This window comes from Felis catus, chromosome B4 (assembly GCF_018350175.1).
Source record: "Felis catus isolate Fca126 chromosome B4, F.catus_Fca126_mat1.0, whole genome shotgun sequence".
Classification (NCBI taxonomy): domain Eukaryota; kingdom Metazoa; phylum Chordata; class Mammalia; order Carnivora; family Felidae; genus Felis; species Felis catus.
Window position 1 is genome coordinate 1804021 of NC_058374.1, and position 20087 is coordinate 1824107.

The 20087-nt window shown below is 56.0% G+C and overlaps 2 protein-coding genes across 5 annotated transcripts in view; one reads left to right on the forward strand and one right to left on the reverse strand.

Moving 5' to 3' along the window:
* The window catches only part of ADARB2 (adenosine deaminase RNA specific B2 (inactive)), a 429400-nt gene that overhangs the window by 252662 nt on the left and 156651 nt on the right, over positions 1-20087 (reverse strand). The gene's annotated exons all lie outside the window — the stretch shown is intronic.
* On the forward strand, positions 11427-17720 carry LOC123386408 (protein NYNRIN-like). Of its 2 annotated transcripts, none has more exons than XR_006600202.1 (2): positions 11427-14171; positions 16761-17244. XR_006600202.1 is itself a non-coding variant. In XM_045060801.1 (2 exons), exons 1-2 carry the CDS (start codon positions 14076-14078, stop codon positions 17576-17578), a joined length of 1866 nt encoding a protein of 621 aa, XP_044916736.1. In that variant the 5' UTR covers positions 13227-14075; the 3' UTR covers positions 17579-17720. The 2 variants fall into 2 exon arrangements, 1 of the variants encoding a protein (XP_044916736.1); XM_045060801.1 differs by having other exon boundaries at positions 13227-14171; positions 15809-17720.

A 20087-nucleotide genomic window follows, 5' to 3' on the forward strand; every position in this document is an offset into this window, starting at 1 on the left:
GAGGCGGGTCGCTGCCACCCTCAGGAGGTGACAGCCCTTTCAGGGCTGAGGGACGCACAGCCTGCCTCCCGTGGCCCATCGCCGGCACCACTGCAGTCCCTCGCAGCCCTCCCACGCTTGGCCCGTGGTTTCCAGGAAGCATCCCATGGTGTCCCAGGCTGCAAGCCTACCCCAGACACTTTCATGCCTGCAACTTGAATTAGAGCAAAGCATCCCTGGGCACCATCCCTGGAGAGGGTCCTGGCTGCCGGCGGGGTGGGACCTGTCCTCTGCCAGCATCCCTGGGCAGCATCCCCCATTTCCCTCCCAGATCGCTACGTAGGTAGGACCCAAAGGTCACTGCACGTCCTAAGCTGAAGTTTTTCTGAAGCCCAGATGCGAACCCCGGCTCCTGCAGGGTTGAAGAGACATCACGTTCTGTGAAGCGGCCCCCCTTTGACCCACATTCTGGATGATTGACGGTGCTAACACAGCCCAGTGCCGGGCGCTGTTTGTCCCCACTTTGAAGACGGGGTCTCTGAGGCTCAGAGCGGCCACAGGACTCTGGGCCGCATCTCTGAGCACAGATGGACGTCTCCTGCGTCGTCCACACAGCGCGCGCTGGATTCGATCGCGTGAAGCCTGCAGTGAATTTGGAACATTTGTCTGAGAAACAAAGGGACGTATTCAACGGTGGCCATTATTTCTAAATTTTTTTTCTTTTAATTTATTTTTGGGACAGAGAGAGACAGAGCATGAACGGGGGAGGGGCAGAGAGAGAGGGAGACACAGAATCGGAAACAGGCTCCAGGCTCTGAGCCATCAGCCCAGAGCCTGACGCGGGGCTCGAACTCCCGGACCGCGAGATCGTGACCTGGCTGAAGTCGGACGCTTAACCGACTGCGCCACCCAGGCGCCCCTATTTCTAAACCAAAGACTAGGTCGCACGGTCCGTCAAGGACACGAGAAACACACCGCTGAGGAGCAGGTCGGGATCCCGTGAACTTGAAGCGGCCTGCAGGTCGGGACCACAGACACCCAGGCTGGGTCTCGCGGACTCGTGAACTCTGCCCCGAAGGCCTGATGGCGCTGTGCCCGGTGGAACAGAGCAGAGTGGAGACGCGCACACGAACACGTGACCGTGTGCTGCAGTCCTGCTTCCACTCCCGTGTCTCAGGCTCGCTCGCCTGAGCCCTGCCGACGGGGCCTCCGTCCTGGTGGCCGTCTGGGGCTGGGCTTGTTTGACTCTGAATTTGGGTATTGAGGGCGGGTCACGGGAGGGCACACGTGGTCTGGGCGCCCAAGCCCTGGCGGGCAGCAGGCACGTGCCGGGGACCGGCCCTTGGGCACCACCCGTCCACAGAGGTGCAACCAGCCTGGGCTCCTGAGCGCCGACCGCGTCCTCCCAGGGCAGCTGATCTGACCGCCCTCCCTGCCCCCGCCCTGCCGGCCTCGCCCGGCTCTGCCGTTTGGATGTTTGTGTCGTTTCCCATAGGAGCGCTGCCCAGCGCCCCTCCAGGGGACCTGCCAGGCTGGAGGTCACTCCCAGGGCCAGGGCGCCCGGGACCGGCCGTGTCCAGGGCTGCGCCAGCCTCCAGCCACGTGGCCCCATCCCCTCGGGGAGCCGCCCGCGTACAACCTCACTCTGTGGCCCATTAGGAGCACCCCCTGAGGGAGGAAAGGCTGGTTTATCCCGGCAGAAGGCTCCGGCACGGAGGAGGGGCCCTGAGACAGAGCCCCTGCCAGCTGGCGGGGGGCAGGACAGCGGGGCTTCCAGAAAACCCCATGACACTACCACGGACTTCCAGCAGTGAGGACGGAAAAACACAGCCTCCCTTTAGGAGGAAATGACTGGCTGGTCAATGGCCTGAGGCACACTCGCCCGCTGGTCACTGATGCCTTTGTCTGGGTGAGTGGTTGGGAGGGCATCAGGCCAGCCCACACACGGATGTGACTGCAAACAGGGAGGGTTTCCAACCATTGCATGCCGCCCCCCGCCTCTGCCCGACCCCAGCACCCGCACAAAGCTCCTGGCATCCGGGCCGTGGCCGACACCAGCCAGGGCTTAAAGGAGAGCAGACGTGGCACCCCATTTTATTACCCCAGGGGTGTGGGGGCTGGGGTCCCGTGCTCATCTCCACTGAAACAAACTCGTCACACTTTCCTGCTCTGCCCTGGAGTCTCATTACCTGTGCAAACATCACCTTCGCTCACCAAGAGCGGCTGTGGCCCAGGCACCACCCTGCTCGCTTGACCTGGAGCCCTCTCGGAACCCATCGGATTGGGGAGCAGTCCCGACACTGAGCCGCAGGGACTGTTAGGGGCCAAGGCCGTTTTCATTCCTGCTCTGAAACGCCTTCCCCTAGGTGAGCAGCGGAGTGCGGTCTCTGCCTGGACGAGAACCGGGCTCAGGCCACGGTGTCAGGGTGCGGTACCCCCAAACCCCTCATTCCGGAGACACCACAGCACCGAGGGGCTTAGGAGGGAACAGCTGGGGTCCCTCCTTGCGTGTGACGTTGGCACGTTCGGCGTCCCTCCCCTTTGGCTCCCGAGGGAGTCCGCCGTGTGGCCCCTTCGCCGTGTGAGGCTGATACCACCCTACGGGGCAGGCGCGTGGGAAACAGCCTTTGTGCCAATCACTTGTGAGCCATTTTTTGTATCTGTGTCTTTCTGATTATTAAACCCGCAAAGATAGGATTTTAAGTGTTTTCTGAATATCGGGATGAAAGTGTTGGGTTTTCATGGCATCAGGAGGGAGACAGAGAGAGAGAGAGAGAGAGAGAGAGTTAGTTCCTGAAGCAGCAAACGCTGTGTAAGAGACTGGAGAACAATTTCCCTTTATTGGAATTTAAGGCCAGAGACAGCTTTGAAGCCATGGGCATTTCTGTATCTGCATTCCCAGTGCCCGTGTCTGCCTGAGCGATGCGCGTGCCCGCGGGGCCGACCTCCGCACTGGGAGTACGAGGCAGGCATTGAAGGCAGGGGCGCGGACGGGTGCGGAGGGAGGGGAGGGGCGCGGAAGGAGGGGCCGGCCGCGGCCGCTCAGCACACACACCCCACCCCTTCCTGGTCCCGCTCCAGACAAGCACGGCCGGCCACGTGTGTCTGTCTCTGCTCTTACATTCGCCCCCACATCTGTCTCTCCCTCTGTGTCTACACTATAACCTCTCAGTGGTTTTTCTGGAGTGCCCTGAGTGACGCACAAACATCACTTAAACACGTCTGTCCCTTGAGGAGTGAGATTCCCTCCTCCTGGTACATCAGTGCCCCCTCATAAGCTGCCCCTGCCCTTTCCATGGGGGTTTTAGGCAGGGAAGTCAGCGGTGTGGGCAGATACACATCTGATTCGATTTCTGGTGCTCAGGCATTGAGTCAGCACTATGGGTCTGAGGGGGAAAAACCACCAAAGACCATTATAGTAGGATGTCAGGAGGCACCGCCCCTTATTTTCTTGGATCTGAGGGTCCTGGAGGCTAAGAATACCGTGCTCAAGGTTCGACAGCCCATGATGGGCTCAGATCCCAGCTCAGTCCTCACACCCAGCAACCATGATGCCCTCAATTCGTGTGTTATTTTGTCTTGTTTGCCAGAAAGCAGGCTCTGCTGTGGTTTCCACACGGTGGCCTGGGTCTAAGCTGTGGTGGGGGCTCTCGGAGGGTTTGGCGGACATGACGCGGGGAGTCAGTGCAGTGCTCTCTGTGTGCAAAGCTCTCTAGCCAGCGGCGGGTCCCTCTGTGGAGGCGTCTGAGGGACACTGGGTGGCAGGGCATCCACGGGAGGCCACGCTGGGCCCTGTATTTTCTGTTTCCTGCAACCAGCCAACGGGGACTCCCAGCTCGGGTCCATCTGGTCCCAAAGGGTGGGGCTCCTCTGCCCCTCGAAACTCTGGAACGTGTCTGGTATTTAGCTCCGAATAAACATCCGAACCCCACGTTCTTCTGTTTCCCTCCCACACAGCAGTTGTCTTGAGAGGTGTGGTGTCTGGGCCAGCTGCTCAGCTGGACGTAGGGAGAAAATATCAGAGCATGCGTCTCATCACTTGTGTTTTGTTGTGCGTGCGTGTTCTTAAGCACACCGGCCATGCGTCACGAAGAGTACACGTGGGTAACGCAAATACGTAAGTACGCAAACACAAGAAGTGCCTGATCAAAATGGTACCACCTAACGGGCGTGTGATCAGTGTTTGGGAGAAAACGGGCAAGGCTCACCCGCGAGGTTCACATTCAGGCCGGCGGTGTCCCTGGAGGCCGGGGGCTGGCGGGGGGCGGGGGGGACACCGAGGGGTCTTAGGAGGCGCAGGTGTGCTGGATGCTCGGTTGGTGGGGATTCATCAAGCTACACTCACACTGACACTTGAATGATAAAAAGCTTTAGAGAATTTGGCGTTGGCCCCTTTAGAGGCAGCTGGTCACCAGAGAACACTCCCTGGTGACCGATGGATCGAGTTCGATCTCTCCTGGTGACCTTGGATTCACTCTGGAGCTGAGGCCCACACAGGCTTGCCCTGAACTCCCAGGTCTCCCGTCGGTAACTTGAGGACCACAGGGTGTGCGTGATCCCGCTGACCTTTCGAGCCCCCACGGCTGGCTCAGAAGCGCCTAGAAGCATGCTAGTCTTCCGGGAAGAGCCCGCACGTTGTCGTATGGCTTTCTGCAGGGCTCTCCCGTCAGCAGGTGCACACCCCGCGGAGCCCCAGAACTACCTGCTCCCTCAAGCCGCAGGGGACACCAGGGCGCCGAGGACTCCAACGCGGCGGCGTGGGTCCCCCGTGCTCCTCAGAGCCCCCGAACTCCAGATGTTCACAGCGTTCTGGCTACAGCTGCTGTTTTCTGTCTTCACAGCTGCTTCACTCTGTGTTGCAGACTCCCGCTGCTTTGGGGAACCGGGGCTTGCAATTGCTTTCTCCGGCTTTTGATAACCTCACCTGTGTTTTGAGAGACGGCAGGAGTGAGTTCCTACACGTCTGTTCTTCCTGGGCCCGTTTGACGGGAGCGAGGATGGCTCGTGTGGGAGGGCCAGGCTGCCAGGAGCCACAGTGACCCCTGACTCTGACACTGCGGGTCAGAACATCAGGGTGTCAGAGTTTCTAGGAGGAGCCGACCACCCCTGCTTTATCCCATTATTGCTTCGGTCCTTGGTGCCTCTGAAACCATCTCCGCGGGTGGACGAGCCCCGTGGTAGTTCATAGACTCGACTGTGCCCACCGCAGCTCTCTCTTTGGACCGCTGGTCTCCATCTACCTCCGAGAATTAGCACCCGTGTCCTCAGCCCTGCCACTGATGGGGAAGCGAGGGAGCCGGAGCCTGAAGGTGACAGGTGACACCTGAGCACAGGAGAACCATGTCTCCGCCGACCACGGAGGACAAGCCAGGCAGGATTCCCGAACACTGGCCACTCACCTTCTTCCTCCCCCCACGGGCCGTGGCCACAGAGGCACCAGGGAGTCACGTGTCTGTGCAGCCCTGGGAATCCAAGGAGCCAGACTCTCAGGGTCTGAGTGGACATGGAGAGTCCAGGTCGGAGCCTCGTCCCAGAGGAGCCGATGAAGTGAGTGTCAGGCAGCTCTTCCGTCCACGGTGTCCACGTCCCCGCGCTCACAACAGGCCGAGCCCACGCCGGGCTCCGCTTCCTCAGATTAAATATATCTCATCCTTAGATTTATACCCGCACTTTACGGCTTCTGCAAATGACTGCCCCTGTGCTGCAGAGTAATCCCACCCTGTCATATTTGTCTTTGGAAATTGTAACAAATTATGGTGATTTATAACATCAAACCCAACTCCTGCATCTCTGCCCAGACAGCAGTGTCGCGGACGGCGAGGTTCCGGGCCATCCATTCGTTCTGTGCGGAAGGTGACAGAGAGGCGTGTTTCATCATCATGACACCTGCTGTCCCTTTGAAGGGAGCCTGTCAGCATCACTCAGGCCGGCACCGCACCCTCGCTCAGGGCCCTGGCATGTCCCAGGCCTGCTTCTCGGCCGCCTCCTTGGGAGGCGTGGTTGCTCCGCTGGACAGTCGAGCGCCCGCCTCCAGAGCCTCCTTGTCTCTGATCCCCATCCCTTCCCTCAGTAGGTGCCCAGCCTGACCCGCCACGGTGGGAGGATGGTGTGGACTGGAGCCACAGGGCTTGGGCAGGTCTGTGGCGAACCTAGACCTCACTCTATACTCTCTGGCCTCTTCCTCTGAGGGGACGGCTGTCAGCTCATTCCCGGGGTTTCACAGATAACTTGGAATCCCGGCCTCCAAGAGTAGACAGATGGAGAGGCCACTGTACCGGGCCCAGGACACAAGACGGCTCAAAACTATGTGCTACCAGCTGAACCGTGTCCCCCCAGACTTGTGTGGAAGGTCCCATCCCCAGTGTACTTGGAGGTGGGGCCTGTGTAACCAGAGACAGCAGGGCCCTCTGATTGGCCGGTGCCCAGACTTGGGGCGCCCAGCCTCCAGAGCCATGAGGAACAAGCGTCTATTGTTTGCAGGTCCCCATCGGTGTTGTCCTGCAGACCCCTGGGGTCACCTTTCTCTTTCCCACCCATGGCCACGGTCATGGCCACCATTACGGCCAGGGTCACGGCCACCCTTATGGCCAGGGTCAAGGCCACGGTCGAGGACGTGGTCACGGTCATGGCCATGGTCATGGCCACAGTCACGTCCAGAAGGCATAATTGGCTGGCAGAGCATTTGATGGTTTGCAGCCCCGACGGAGAAACAGGAAGTGAGTCAGAGTGGGCGGGGCTGGACTCCGTGGTTTGTGGACACGGCTTCCCCCTCTGTCTGGAGGTGCTGGTCTGGACGCGAAGACACGGCGTCCTGCAAGAGCCCAAACTGCTGTGACATGGCGGGGGAGGCCCCATGACAGAGACCTCACAAGTGACTCGAGTGACTTCCCAAGCCCGTCTTTCAAGTCAATTTTGTTCAGCACTGAGACACGGATGCTGCTGGAAACCTGACACGGGCTGGACCGCTCACTGGCCACGTGGCCCCGCGCTGGTCTGGCCCAGGGGGTGACCCTCTGGCTCCGGGAGCAGAGCCAGGCAGGCTGTGGGCTGGCCTCCTGACAGCGGTGGCTACGCGGACACATCTCTTTACCTCCCAGGACGGGACACCCCGCCGTGAAGAGCAAGCCCGATGTGGGGAGGCCTCGGTTCCACGGAGCCCCAATGTGGCCGCTCTACACGAGGACACGTGGAGCGACGCATCCCTGTCTGACAACGTTGCTTTATTTACCGGGATTGGATCAAACGAATATTTTAGGTGGTAAGTGCGAAGTGTCAAAATGAGCCACCTATAAAGTGGGGACAAAGGGATCATTTCAATGAAATTACATAACATAAAGCGAATCACTTTAACAGCCGCATTAAATACGATTCGCACGCAACATTGCATTGTACCATTTCTGACACTCTGTGGAGAGGTATTAGGTCTGAAGGAGCTGCGCTGAGAAAGCAATTTGCAGAATTTCTGTTCTTTTAGCTGGTTTGAAAGCAGTGATAATTTTTTTTTTTTTCTGGTAGCTGACAATTGAACAAAAACCAATAATTGAATAGTACCGTTTTACCCAGAAGGCAGGCTGGTAATTAGAGGTGTAGCAGACAGTTTGGATTTTATCTCAACAGTGGCAGCTCTGGATTTTTTTTTTTTTTTTTAAAGCTGAGAACCAAATCAAGACCCGTTCCCAACAACAACAGGAGAAGAAAACAGGACGGTATGTTCAATCCCTCCAGCTGCCTGGCGGGTGTTTTCAGGCCCCTAAAGGGAGGTCTGTGGCTCTGATTTGGGAAGGGCGTGTCCACCAGTAATCTAGGAAACAAAGACAAGTCCTCAGGAGCCCGTGTGGTCAGAAATAGACTGTGCACAGAGTCAGTTTACGCCACTAGGAAGCTCTGACTAACAGCCGCCTGCACCTGCCTGGCGGACTGACTGCCTTACGAAATATTCCCGCTGGACGCGCCTCAGAAGAAAGGTCCCCAATGCGGACGGGGTTACATCTGCCACCACAGACCCCTGTGTGGGCAGACGGTCACCCACGTCATGGTTTTAGCCTGGAACGCGGCTGCTGGCCAGTGGCAGCTGTGATGACGAGGCCGCGTCCCCCGCAGGGCAGGGGGCCATGCATGGACACGTGTGGGGTGTGGACCCCTATCGTCTCTGTGTTCCCGTCCTGTAGGGCGATGGCATCCTCGGCCAGAACAGTGGGGGTCAGGGCCCCAGGAGGCTGAAACCTGGGCTCTGTCTCCTCTTCTGTCTGGTCCCCATTTAGGAGACCTGCCCGTCAGGTCCTTCAGGCTCGGGAAGAGTATCGTCTGGGCAGGATGTCCCGGAAGAGGGTCTGCAGAGCCCAGCAGGGCCCTCTTGGAATCAATGTGCTGGGAGCACATTTGGAAATAGCTCCCCCCTTCTGTTAATAGCACACGCAGACAAAAAACCCTGTATTTAACGTTCCATTTTTGATGGTTCATTGTATCTAGAAAGAGATCAATTAAAGCCCTCACAAGCTCTCAGACTAATTGAAGGACAATTTAGACATCACGGCAGCACACGGACGAGGCTGGCTACTGCTGACTTGTGCACGCGTGGCTTCCGCAAGCCCTGTGCAGATGAGCAGAGCTCACACGGGAGCGGAACGCAAGCATCACAAGGAAGATAAATTGTCCCCAACTTTATTCTTCCACGGATGAAGGGAGCTTTTGGAATAGAAAGTACCCCTGACAAATGATGTGATGGGAATGTTTGTGCCCATGTTCTCCTGCATAAGGGGGGGACCCGTGTTCATTATCCTTTGCGAAGACGGGGCGCAGGGTGACTTAAACGTGCACGCGGCAGGAAGTACTAGACCCGTAGGGTTTGTCTTGGAGGACTTGTCTCCTGCAGAACGGGGCGTGGCGGTGTTTCCCAGGCGCCCACGGCTAGTTCTTCCCGAAAGCCAGACCCGCCTGTGGTTGAGGGGAGAACGTGTGGGTGAGGATCCCAGGTGCTGGGTGTTAGGCAGGGAGGTTTCCCTTGGAGAGCAGGGCCATCCCTCCAGGGCCCGGGGAGAGCCTGCCGTCCTAGCCGGGGCCCTTGGCATCAGAGGCCAGAGAGAGTGTGTGAGGCGGGTGTGCCCGGCCTGAGGGTGACCACTGACCTCTGCAGCACTGGGGGCCCAGCGGCCAGCAGCACAAAGCCCCCTGGGGCGATGCGGGACGGTGCAGGGCGTGCAAGGCGTCTCTAGTGGACCCGCAGGGTGGGCACAGCGTTCTTGGGAGCGGCGTGTGGGGAACTGCCCCCCAGCGATCAGCCTTCAACACCACTGACCGGACATGGGGAGCCTGGGCGGGGAGGACGGCCGCTCGGCTGCAAGGACGATCCCCTTCCAGCTCTGCTGGACCCACCTGGAGCCTGTGGGGCGGGAAGGACGGAGGTCCACAGGGCGGGGCTGGCGGGACCGAGTCGGTGGCAGCACGTGGGGAGGGCGACGTCGGCTCTGGGGATACATGTGCTTGCACGTCTGTGTCCACGGTGACGGGTGCCTGGTCAGGGTGGGGCGACACAGGTGGGCTCCGTGCGCCGTGAGACACGCCGGGTCTCTCTTGTATCTGTGCACGAACTCGGACACGGGGGAGCCTCTCCAAAGTGCACACGCACGTGCACACACACGCACAAGAGCCATCCCACCGTCTGCAGGACGTGCAGGGCACCTGATGGGTCGGCTCAGATGGCCCCCCGCAGCAGGCACTGGACAGTCAGCCCTCGTCTGCCCCACGGCCTCCTGGCCACGTTCCCCCCAAGCCATGTCTGTGTCTCCGGCGTCCGGTCCCCCATGAGGACGCAACGTGTGCCACCCGACCCAGCGGCCACCGCGCGTGGCCGTGGAGGTGCCGTGCGGCCCACCCCCATTTTCTGCTTGGTACGCGGAGAGATATTTCGAAATGATTGGAATCAAGTGGATTCGGGGGATGTCGTCAGCCCCCGTGAGGTAGACCACAGGCTTTGCCAGGTGGCAGAAAGGAATTCTGGGTGCACTGGGAGTTTCCACGAGTCCGAGTGTGAAGGGTGCGCTTGGTGCTGTGACCCGACCTTCCCCTCCCCCCTGCCTCTTCTCCCTCCCCCCACCCCTCCACCCCTCCCACCTGGTGAGGGCAGTGCTGTTGGCCAGGAAGGGGTCTGCTCCCCCTGAGGACGAGGACGAGGATGAGGACGCCCTGTAGCCCAGGGAGGGGTGGAGATGTGCCAGGCCTGCTGGAGGCGCTAAAGCCGGCCACGCTGCCCGTACAGCGACAGCAACAAAGCTCGCCTGAGCCCCAAAGGCGTCCCCATGGCATCCCCGAGGACTGGCCTCTGGAAGGCCTCATGGGTGCAGATTCATACATCCCTGACCTGCCGCCTGTTACGGGCGGAGGCTTGACTGGCACCAAACCCCGAAGCCAGGGGCCCCTTCTCCCCCCGAAGCCTCTGGTTCCTTCTTCTGCAGCCTAAGCCCGGTGGAGGGAGGCACGGGGCGTGGGGGCCCTTTCCCTGCGGCTCTGAGACTGCCACCTGTGGGTGACACCATGACAACCGTGTGTCCGTCTGTCCTGCTCTCTGGCAGAGTGCCTGCTGGCGAGCCCAGCCAGGCCCCCGGGGACGCGTGCCCCTGCCCTCCAGCCTCGTGGCTAAGGCAGGGGGTGACCCCTTACGGGCCCCTCTCTGCCCATTAAGGCGGATGCTAAAATCTCCTCAGAAAGGCGCCTACGGCCAGAGAGCGGTAATGGTTTCAGGGTGGAAACAATGCTGCGGAGGTCAAAAGGGTCCAGAACCCATTACCGACCTGCTGATAACCATTCCGATGGAGAGGGTCCTGACAAATGACTCCCACAAAGCCGGATAAGCCCTTGATATTCATCACCGTGACGCTGTGCGCCCGACGGCACCGTGGCCTTACAAGGAGAGAGCGTCGTGTTACCTGCTGGCAGTCGCCCCCGCGTTTGGGAACCGGTGAGCCCGCCCGGTGGGCATCACGTTAGGGGCACAGAGCCCTGGAGCGTCTCCTGTGGTGGGGGTGGTGGGGAGGCAGGCTCAGAGCGAGTCAGGGGCCCAGGAGTGCCTGCACTGGGGCTAGGGTCAGTTCCCGCTCCACGGACCCAGTTTGCCCCTGCGGAGACCCGGGCACCCAGCCCCTTCGTGCCACGACCGCCCCGGAACGCTGCTCCTGAGAAGCGTGTCTGTGTGCGGAGGCCTCGGGCCTCGGGCCTTGCTGTCAGGCCACGAGAGCCGGTGCGGACGCCGGGGCTCTGGGGCTGGGGTCTGAGGGCAGGTGCACAGCCGCCGAGCCGAGCACTGGGGGGGGGGGGGCCCTGGATGCTGAGGCCCTGGGAACCCCCTGGGCGTAGCACTCGCACTGGGGCCCCCACTGCTGCCAGCAGGGTGCGGGGGCCTGAGGCAGCTCCCAGAGGAGACGCTGGGCCTGCTCCGTGGTCTGATAACTGTAGGAGTGAAAGACCCCTTCCCCTTGTTTTGACCCCCTGTCATAATATGCTTAGCAATAGTAACGCCATTTGCAAGACAGCACCAAGAAGTTCAGGGGTCTTATCCTAAGTCCACCGTTTAGCTGCCAAACAGGATATCTGTGGTCAGCCACCCGGCCCTAAGATAGCCACCTGGCCCTAAGATGGGAATGGAAAGTACTGACTCCACCCGATAGACCCTAGAGATGAGCCTAGTCAGCCACCCATGTTTTTCCCCCTCATTCTGGGAAATCGCCCTCAGAAAAGAAAAGAAAAAGAAAAAAAAAAAAAAAAAAAAAAAAAAAACCAGCCTCATTTAACTGGACCAATAAGACCCCGTAACTATGCTTCTCGCTTCTGTAACCGCGCTTCTGCCACTCCAACCCTATAAAAAGTCTCCCCAGCCCAACAAGAGGCGCGCAAGTCTTTGCTGAGACTTGACCGCCCCGGGTACCCGTGTACGAATAAACCTCTTGCTGTTTGCATCTGACTCGTGGTCTCGGTGTTCCGTGGGCACGGGGTCTCATCGCCGAGGAAGACCTAGTTAGGGGGTCTTTCATTTGGGGGCTCGTCCGGGATAGAGACCCCCAACCCCCGGGACCACCGACCCACCATCAGGAGGTAAGCTGGCCGGCGACCATATCTGTTGTCCTTGTATGAGTGTCTCTGTCATTTGATCTGATTTTGGCGGTGGAGCCGAAGGAGCTGACGAGCTCGAACTTCGCCCCCGCAACCCTGGAAGACGTTCCACGGGTGTCTGATGTCTGGAGCCTCTAGTGGGACAGCCATTGGGGCTAGATTGTTTGGGATCTCATCCGTATTAGGTGAATACAGGGTGTTGATCGGAGACGAGGGAGCCGGACCCTCAAGGTCTCCTTCTGAGGTTTCATTTTCGGTTTGGTATCGAAGCCGCGCGGCACGTCTTGTCATTCTTTGTCTTGTTGCGTCTTTCCTTGTCCCCTGTCTAACCTTTTTAATTGCAGAAGCCGTCATGGGCCAAACTGTAACTACCCCCTTGAGCCTCACCCTCAACCACTGGTCTGAGGTCCAGGCACGGGCCCGTAATCAGGGTGTCGAAGTCCGGAAAAAGAAATGGATTACACTGTGTGAAGCCGAATGGGTAATGATGAATGTAGGTTGGCCCCGAGAAGGAACTTTCACCATTGACAATATTTCACAGGTCGAGGAGAGAATCTTCGCCCCGGGGCCATATGGACACCCAGATCAAATCCCTTATATTACCACGTGGAGATCCCTAGCCACAGACCCCCCTCCATGGGTTCGCCCATTCCTGCCCCCTCCTAAGCATCCCAGGACAGATCCTCCCGAGCCTCTTTCGCCGCAACCCTCAGCCCCCCCCATCTCCTCCCTCTACCCCGTTCTCCCCAAACCAGACCCCCCCAAGGCGCCTGTATTACCACCCAATCCTTCTTCCCCTTTAATTGATCTCTTAACAGAAGAGCCACCTCCCTATCCTGGGGGTCACGGGCCAACACCGCCATCAGGCCCTAGAACCCCAACTGCCTCCCCGATTGCCAGCCGGCTGCGAGAACGACGAGAAAATCCAGCTGAGAAATCTCAAGCCCTCCCCTTAAGGGAAGGCCCAAACAACAGACCCCAGTACTGGCCATTCTCGGCCTCTGACCTGTACAATTGGAAATTGCATAACCCCCCTTTCTCCCAGGACCCAGTGGCCCTAACTAACCTAATTGAGTCCATTTTAGTGACACATCAGCCAACCTGGGACGACTGCCAACAGCTCTTACAGGCTCTCCTGACGGCAGAGGAGAGACAAAGGGTCCTCCTTGAAGCCCGAAAGCAAGTTCCAGGCGAGGACGGACGGCCAACCCAGCTGCCCAATGTCGTTGACGAGGCTTTCCCCTTGACCCGTCCCAACTGGGATTTTGCTACGCCGGCAGGTAGGGAGCACCTACGCCTTTATCGCCAGTTGCTGTTAGCGGGTCTCCGCGGGGCTGCAAGACGCCCCACTAATTTGGCACAGGTAAAGCAAGTTGTACAAGGGAAAGAGGAAACGCCAGCCTCATTCTTAGAAAGATTAAAAGAGGCTTACAGAATGTATACTCCCTATGACCCTGAGGACCCAGGGCAGGCTGCTAGTGTTATCCTGTCCTTTATCTACCAGTCTAGCCCGGACATAAGAAATAAGTTACAAAGGCTAGAAGGCCTACAGGGGTTCACACTGTCTGATTTGCTAAAAGAGGCAGAAAAGATATACAACAAAAGGGAGACCCCAGAGGAAAGGGAAGAAAGATTATGGCAGCGGCAGGAAGAAAGAGATAAAAAGCGCCATAAGGAGATGACTAAAGTTCTGGCCACAGTAGTTGCTCAGAATAGAGATAAGGATAGAGAGGAAAGTAAACTGGGAGATCAAAGGAAAATACCTCTGGGGAAAGACCAGTGTGCCTATTGCAAGGAAAAGGGACATTGGGTTCGCGATTGCCCGAAACGACCCCGGAAGAAACCCGCAGACTCCACTCTCCTCAACCTAGAAGATTAGGAGAGTCAGGGCCAGGACCCCCCCCCTGAGCCCAGGATAACCCTAAAAGTAGGGGGGCAACCAGTGACCTTTCTGGTGGATACGGGAGCCCAGCACTCGGTACTGACTCGACCAGATGGACCTCTCAGTGACCGCTCAGCCCTGGTGCAAGGAGCCACAGGAAGCAAAAACTACCGATGGACCACCGACAGGAGGGTGCAACTGGCAACCGGTAAGGTGACTCATTCTTTTTTATATGTACCTGAATGTCCCTACCCGTTATTAGGGAGAGACCTATTAACCAAACTCAAGGCCCAGATCCATTTCACCGGAGAAGGAGCTAATGTTGTTGGACCCATGGGCTTACCCCTACAAGTCCTCACCTTGCAACTAGAAGAAGAGTATCGGCTATTTGAGCCGGAAAGTGAACTAAAACAAGGTATGGACAGTTGGCTTAAAAACTTTCCCCAGGCATGGGCAGAAACAGGAGGTATAGGAATGGCTCATTGCCAAGCCCCCATCCTCATTCAACTTAAAGCTACTGCCACCCCAATCTCCATCCGGCAGTACCCCATGCCCCATGAAGCTTACCAAGGAATTAAACCCCATATAAGGAGAATGCTGGACCAAGGCATCCTCAAGCCCTGCCAGTCCCCATGGAATACACCCCTATTACCTGTCAAAAAGCCAGGAACCGGGGATTACAGACCAGTGCAGGACTTAAGAGAAGTAAACAAAAGGGTAGAAGACATCCATCCCACTGTGCCAAACCCATACAACCTCCTTAGCACCCTCCCACCTTCTCACCCTTGGTACACCGTCCTAGATCTAAAAGATGCTTTTTTCTGCTTGCGACTACACCCTGAGAGCCAATTACTCTTTGCATTTGAATGGAAAGATCCAGAGATAGGGCTGTCAGGGCAACTGACCTGGACTCGCCTTCCACAAGGGTTCAAGAATAGCCCCACCCTATTTGATGAGGCCCTACACTCAGACCTGGCAGATTTCAGGGTGAGGTATCCAGCTTTAGTCCTCCTACAATATGTAGATGACCTCTTACTGGCTGCGGCAACCAAGACCGAATGCCTAGAAGGGACTAAAGCACTCCTTGAGACTTTGGGCAATAAGGGTTACCGAGCCTCTGCAAAGAAGGCCCAAATTTGCCTGCAAAAAGTCACATACCTAGGGTACTCTTTAGAGGATGGTCAAAGATGGCTTACCAAAGCTCGGAAAGAAGCCATTCTCTCCATCCCTGTGCCTAAAAACCCACGGCAAGTGAGAGAGTTCCTTGGAACTGCAGGCTACTGCCGGCTGTGGATTCCCGGTTTTGCCGAGCTCGCTGCCCCGCTATATCCTCTCACTCGACCAGGAACTCTGTTTCAGTGGGGAACAGAACAACAATTGGCCTTCGAAAACATTAAAAAAGCCCTCTTGAGCTCCCCTGCCCTGGGGTTGCCAGATATCACCAAGCCCTTTGAATTATTTATTGATGAGAGCTCAGGGTTTGCGAAGGGGGTGTTAGTCCAAAAACTGGGACCCTGGAAAAGACCAGTTGCCTACCTATCAAAAAAACTGGATACAGTGGCATCTGGATGGCCCCCTTGTTTACGCATGGTTGCAGCCATCGCCATCCTAGTCAAGGATGCAGGGAAGCTAACTCTAGGACAGCCGCTAACTGTCCTGACCTCCCACCCAGTTGAGGCACTTGTCCGACAGCCTCCAAATAAATGGCTCTCTAATGCTAGAATGACTCATTACCAAGCTATGCTCCTCGATGCAGAGCGAGTCCATTTCGGGCCAACAGTCTCCCTTAACCCTGCCACCTTGCTTCCCCTCCCCAACGAGGGAAACCACCACGACTGCCTCCAGATTTTAGCCGAGACCCATGGCACCAGACCCGACTTAACTGACCAGCCGTTGCCGGATGCAGACCTGACCTGGTACACGGATGGTAGCAGCTTCATCCGTAACGGAGAGAGAAAGGCCGGAGCCGCAGTAACAACCGAATCTGAGGTAATCTGGGCTGCTTCCCTCCCACCCGGAACGTCAGCCCAGCGAGCCGAACTGATTGCCCTGACCCAGGCACTGAAGATGGCAAAAGGTAAGAAGCTAACTGTCTATACGGACAGCCGATATGCCTTTGCTACAGCTCATGTACACGGGGAAATCTACAGGCGGCGGGGCCTGCTAACTTCAGAAGGAAAAGAAATTAAAAATAAAAATGAAATCCTCGCCCTATTAGAGGCGTTATTCTTACCCAAAAGACTGAGTATCATCCATTGCCCGGGACACCAAAAAGGTGATAGTCCCCAGGCGAAAGGAAACAGATTAGCCGATGATACAGCAAAGAAAGCCGCCACAGAGACTCAATCATCACTAACCATCTTACCCACTGAACTTATAGAGGGTCCCAAAAGGCCTCCATGGGAATATGATGACAGTGATTTAGACCTTGTGCAGAAACTTGAAGCTCATTATGAGCCAAAAAGAGGTACCTGGGAGTACCAAGGGAAAACTATAATGCCTGAAAAATACGCAAAAGAGTTGATTAGCCATCTGCATAAGTTAACACACCTCAGTGCTAGGAAAATGAAAACTTTACTAGAAAGAGAAGAAACTGGGTTTTACCTCCCTAACAGAGACTTACACCTCCGGCAAGTAACAGAGAGCTGCCGGGCATGTGCTCAAATCAACGCAGGGAAAATAAAGTTTGGACCTGATGTAAGGGCCCGAGGCCACCGGCCCGGAATACATTGGGAAGTAGACTTCACTGAAATCAAGCCAGGAATGTATGGATATAAATACCTCTTGGTGTTCATAGACACCTTCTCTGGCTGGGCCGAAGCTTACCCCGCCAAACATGAAACAGCAAAAGTTGTTGCCAAGAAACTCTTAGAAGAGATTTTTCCTCGTTACGGGATCCCTCAGGTATTGGGTTCAGATAATGGACCCGCCTTTATCTCCCAGGTAAGTCAGTCTGTGGCCACCCTACTGGGGATTAATTGGAAATTACATTGTGCATACCGACCCCAAAGTTCAGGTCAGGTAGAAAGAATGAATAGATCAATTAAGGAGACTTTAACTAAATTAACGCTAGAAACTGGCTCTAAGGATTGGGTGCTCCTCCTGCCCCTGGTTTTATACCGGGTACGTAACACGCCAGGTCCCCACGGGTTAACTCCTTTTGAAATCCTGTACGGGGCACCCCCACCTATGGCTCACTTCTTTGATGCTGACATCTCTGGTTTCGCTACCTCCCCCACCATGCAGGCACATTTACGCGCCCTGCAGCTGGTCCAAGAAGAGATCCAGAGACCTCTAGCGGCAGCCTACCGAGAAAAGCTCGAAACCCCGGTTGTGCCTCACCCCTTCAAACCAGGAGACTCCGTCTGGGTTCGGAGACATCAAACCAAGAACCTCGAGCCACGGTGGAAGGGACCACATATCGTCCTCCTGACCACCCCCACGGCCTTAAAAGTAGACGGAGTTGCTGCTTGGATCCACGCCTCACATGTAAAGGCTGCAGGGCCAACCACCAATCAGGACCCCTCAGACGACCCCAGCTCAGACGATCCATCGAGATGGAAGGTCCAACGCACCCAAAACCCTCTAAAGATAAGACTTTCTCGTGGGACCTAATGATTCTGGTGGGGGTCTTATTAAGACTAGACGTGGGAATGGCCAATCCTAGTCCGCACCAAGTGTATAATGTAACTTGGACAATAACCAACCTTGTAACTGGAACAAAGGCTAATGCCACCTCCATGTTGGGAACCCTGACAGACGCCTTCCCTACCATGTATTTTGACTTATGTGATATAATAGGAAATACATGGAACCCTTCAGATCAGGAACCATTCCCAGGGTATGGATGTGATCAGCCTATGAGGAGGTGGCAACAGAGAAACACACCCTTTTATGTCTGGCCAGGACATGCCAACCGGAAGCAATGTGGGGGGCCACAGGATGGGTTCTGCGCTGTATGGGGTTGCGAGACCACCGGGGAAACCTATTGGAGACCCACCTCCTCATGGGACTACATCACAGTAAAAAAAGGGGTTACTCAGGGAATATATCAATGTAGTGGAGGTGGTTGGTGTGGGCCCTGTTACGATAAAGCTGTTCACTCCTCGATAACGGGAGCTAGTGAAGGGGGCCGGTGCAACCCCTTGATCTTGCAATTTACCCAAAAGGGAAGACAAACATCTTGGGATGGACCTAAGTCATGGGGGCTACGACTATACCGTTCAGGATATGACCCTATAGCCCTGTTCTCGGTATCCCGGCAAGTAATGACCATTACGCCGCCTCAGGCCATGGGACCAAATCTAGTCCTGCCTGATCAAAAACCCCCATCCAGGCAATCTCAAATAGAGTCCCGAGTAACACCTCACCATTCCCAAGGCAACGGAGGCACCCCAGGTATAACTCTTGTTAATGCCTCCATTGCCCCTCTAAGTACCCCTGTCACCCCCGCAAGTCCCAAACGTATAGGGACAGGAAATAGGTTAATAAATTTAGTGCAGGGGACATATCTAGCTTTAAATGTCACTAACCCCAACAAAACTAAAGACTGTTGGCTCTGTCTAGTCTCCCGACCGCCCTATTATGAAGGAATTGCGGTATTGGGCAATTACAGCAACCAAACCAACCCCCCCCCATCCTGCCTATCCGACCCACAACATAAACTGACTATATCAGAAGTGTCCGGGCAAGGTTTGTGCATAGGGACTGTTCCTAAGACCCACCAAGCTTTGTGCAAAAAGACACAAAAAGGACATAAAGGGACTCACTATCTAGCAGCCCCTAGCGGTACCTACTGGGCATGCAACACCGGGCTAACCCCATGCATCTCCATGGCAGTGCTCAACTGGACCTCTGATTTTTGTGTCCTGATCGAGTTATGGCCCAGAGTAACTTACCATGAGCCTGAGTATATCTATTCCCACTTCGAAAATAAGCCCCGGTTCAAGAGAGATCCAATCTCCTTGACAGTTGCCCTCATGCTGGGAGGAATCACTGTAGGGGGCATGGCCGCAGGAATAGGAACAGGGACTGCGGCCCTTCTCGAGACAGCCCAATTTAGACAACTGCAAATGGCCATGCACACGGACATTCAGGCCTTAGAGGAGTCAATTAGTGCCTTAGAAAAATCCTTGACTTCCCTTTCTGAAGTAGTCTTACAAAACAGGCGAGGCCTAGATATTCTGTTCCTACAGGAGGGAGGGCTATGTGCAGCGTTAAAAGAAGAATGTTGTTTTTATGCAGATCACACCGGATTAGTCCGAGATAATATGGCTAAATTAAGAGAAAGACTAAAACAGCGACAACAACTATTTGACTCCCAGCAGGGATGGTTTGAAGGGTGGTTCAACAAGTCCCCCTGGTTCACTACCTTAATATCCTCCATCATGGGCCCCTTAATGATCCTCCTCCTAATTTTACTCTTCGGACCTTGCATCCTTAACCGGTTGGTGCAGTTTGTCAAAGATAGAATATCCGTCGTGCAGACTTTAGTGCTAACCCAGCAACACCAACGCCTGGGGCAATGCGACTCAGACCAACCGTATCACCCCAGCTAAATGTATGATTCCATTTAGGCTCCTAAGAAAAGGGGGAAATGAAAGACCCCTTCCCCTTGTTTTGACCCCCTGTCATAATATGCTTAGCAATAGTAACGCCATTTGCAAGACAGCACCAAGAAGTTCAGGGGTCTTATCCTAAGTCCACCGTTTAGCTGCCAAACAGGATATCTGTGGTCAGCCACCCGGCCCTAAGATAGCCACCTGGCCCTAAGATGGGAATGGAAAGTACTGACTCCACCCGATAGACCCTAGAGATGAGCCTAGTCAGCCACCCATGTTTTTCCCCCTCATTCTGGGAAATCGCCCTCAGAAAAGAAAAGAAAAAGAAAAAAAAAAAAAAAAAAAAAAAAAAAAACCAGCCTCATTTAACTGGACCAATAAGACCCCGTAACTATGCTTCTCGCTTCTGTAACCGCGCTTCTGCCACTCCAACCCTATAAAAAGTCTCCCCAGCCCAACAAGAGGCGCGCAAGTCTTTGCTGAGACTTGACCGCCCCGGGTACCCGTGTACGAATAAACCTCTTGCTGTTTGCATCTGACTCGTGGTCTCGGTGTTCCGTGGG

Bases quoted from the DNA above. Each gene is read 5' to 3' on its own strand.
- LOC123386408 (XM_045060801.1), top strand. From the start codon at position 14,076: ATGGACCTCTCAGTGACCGCTCAGCCCTGGTGCAAGGAGCCACAGGAA. The intron at 14,172-15,808 runs GTAAGGTGACTC...GACTGCCTCCAG, and splicing joins GAGGGTGCAACTGGCAACCG to ATTTTAGCCGAGACCCATGG.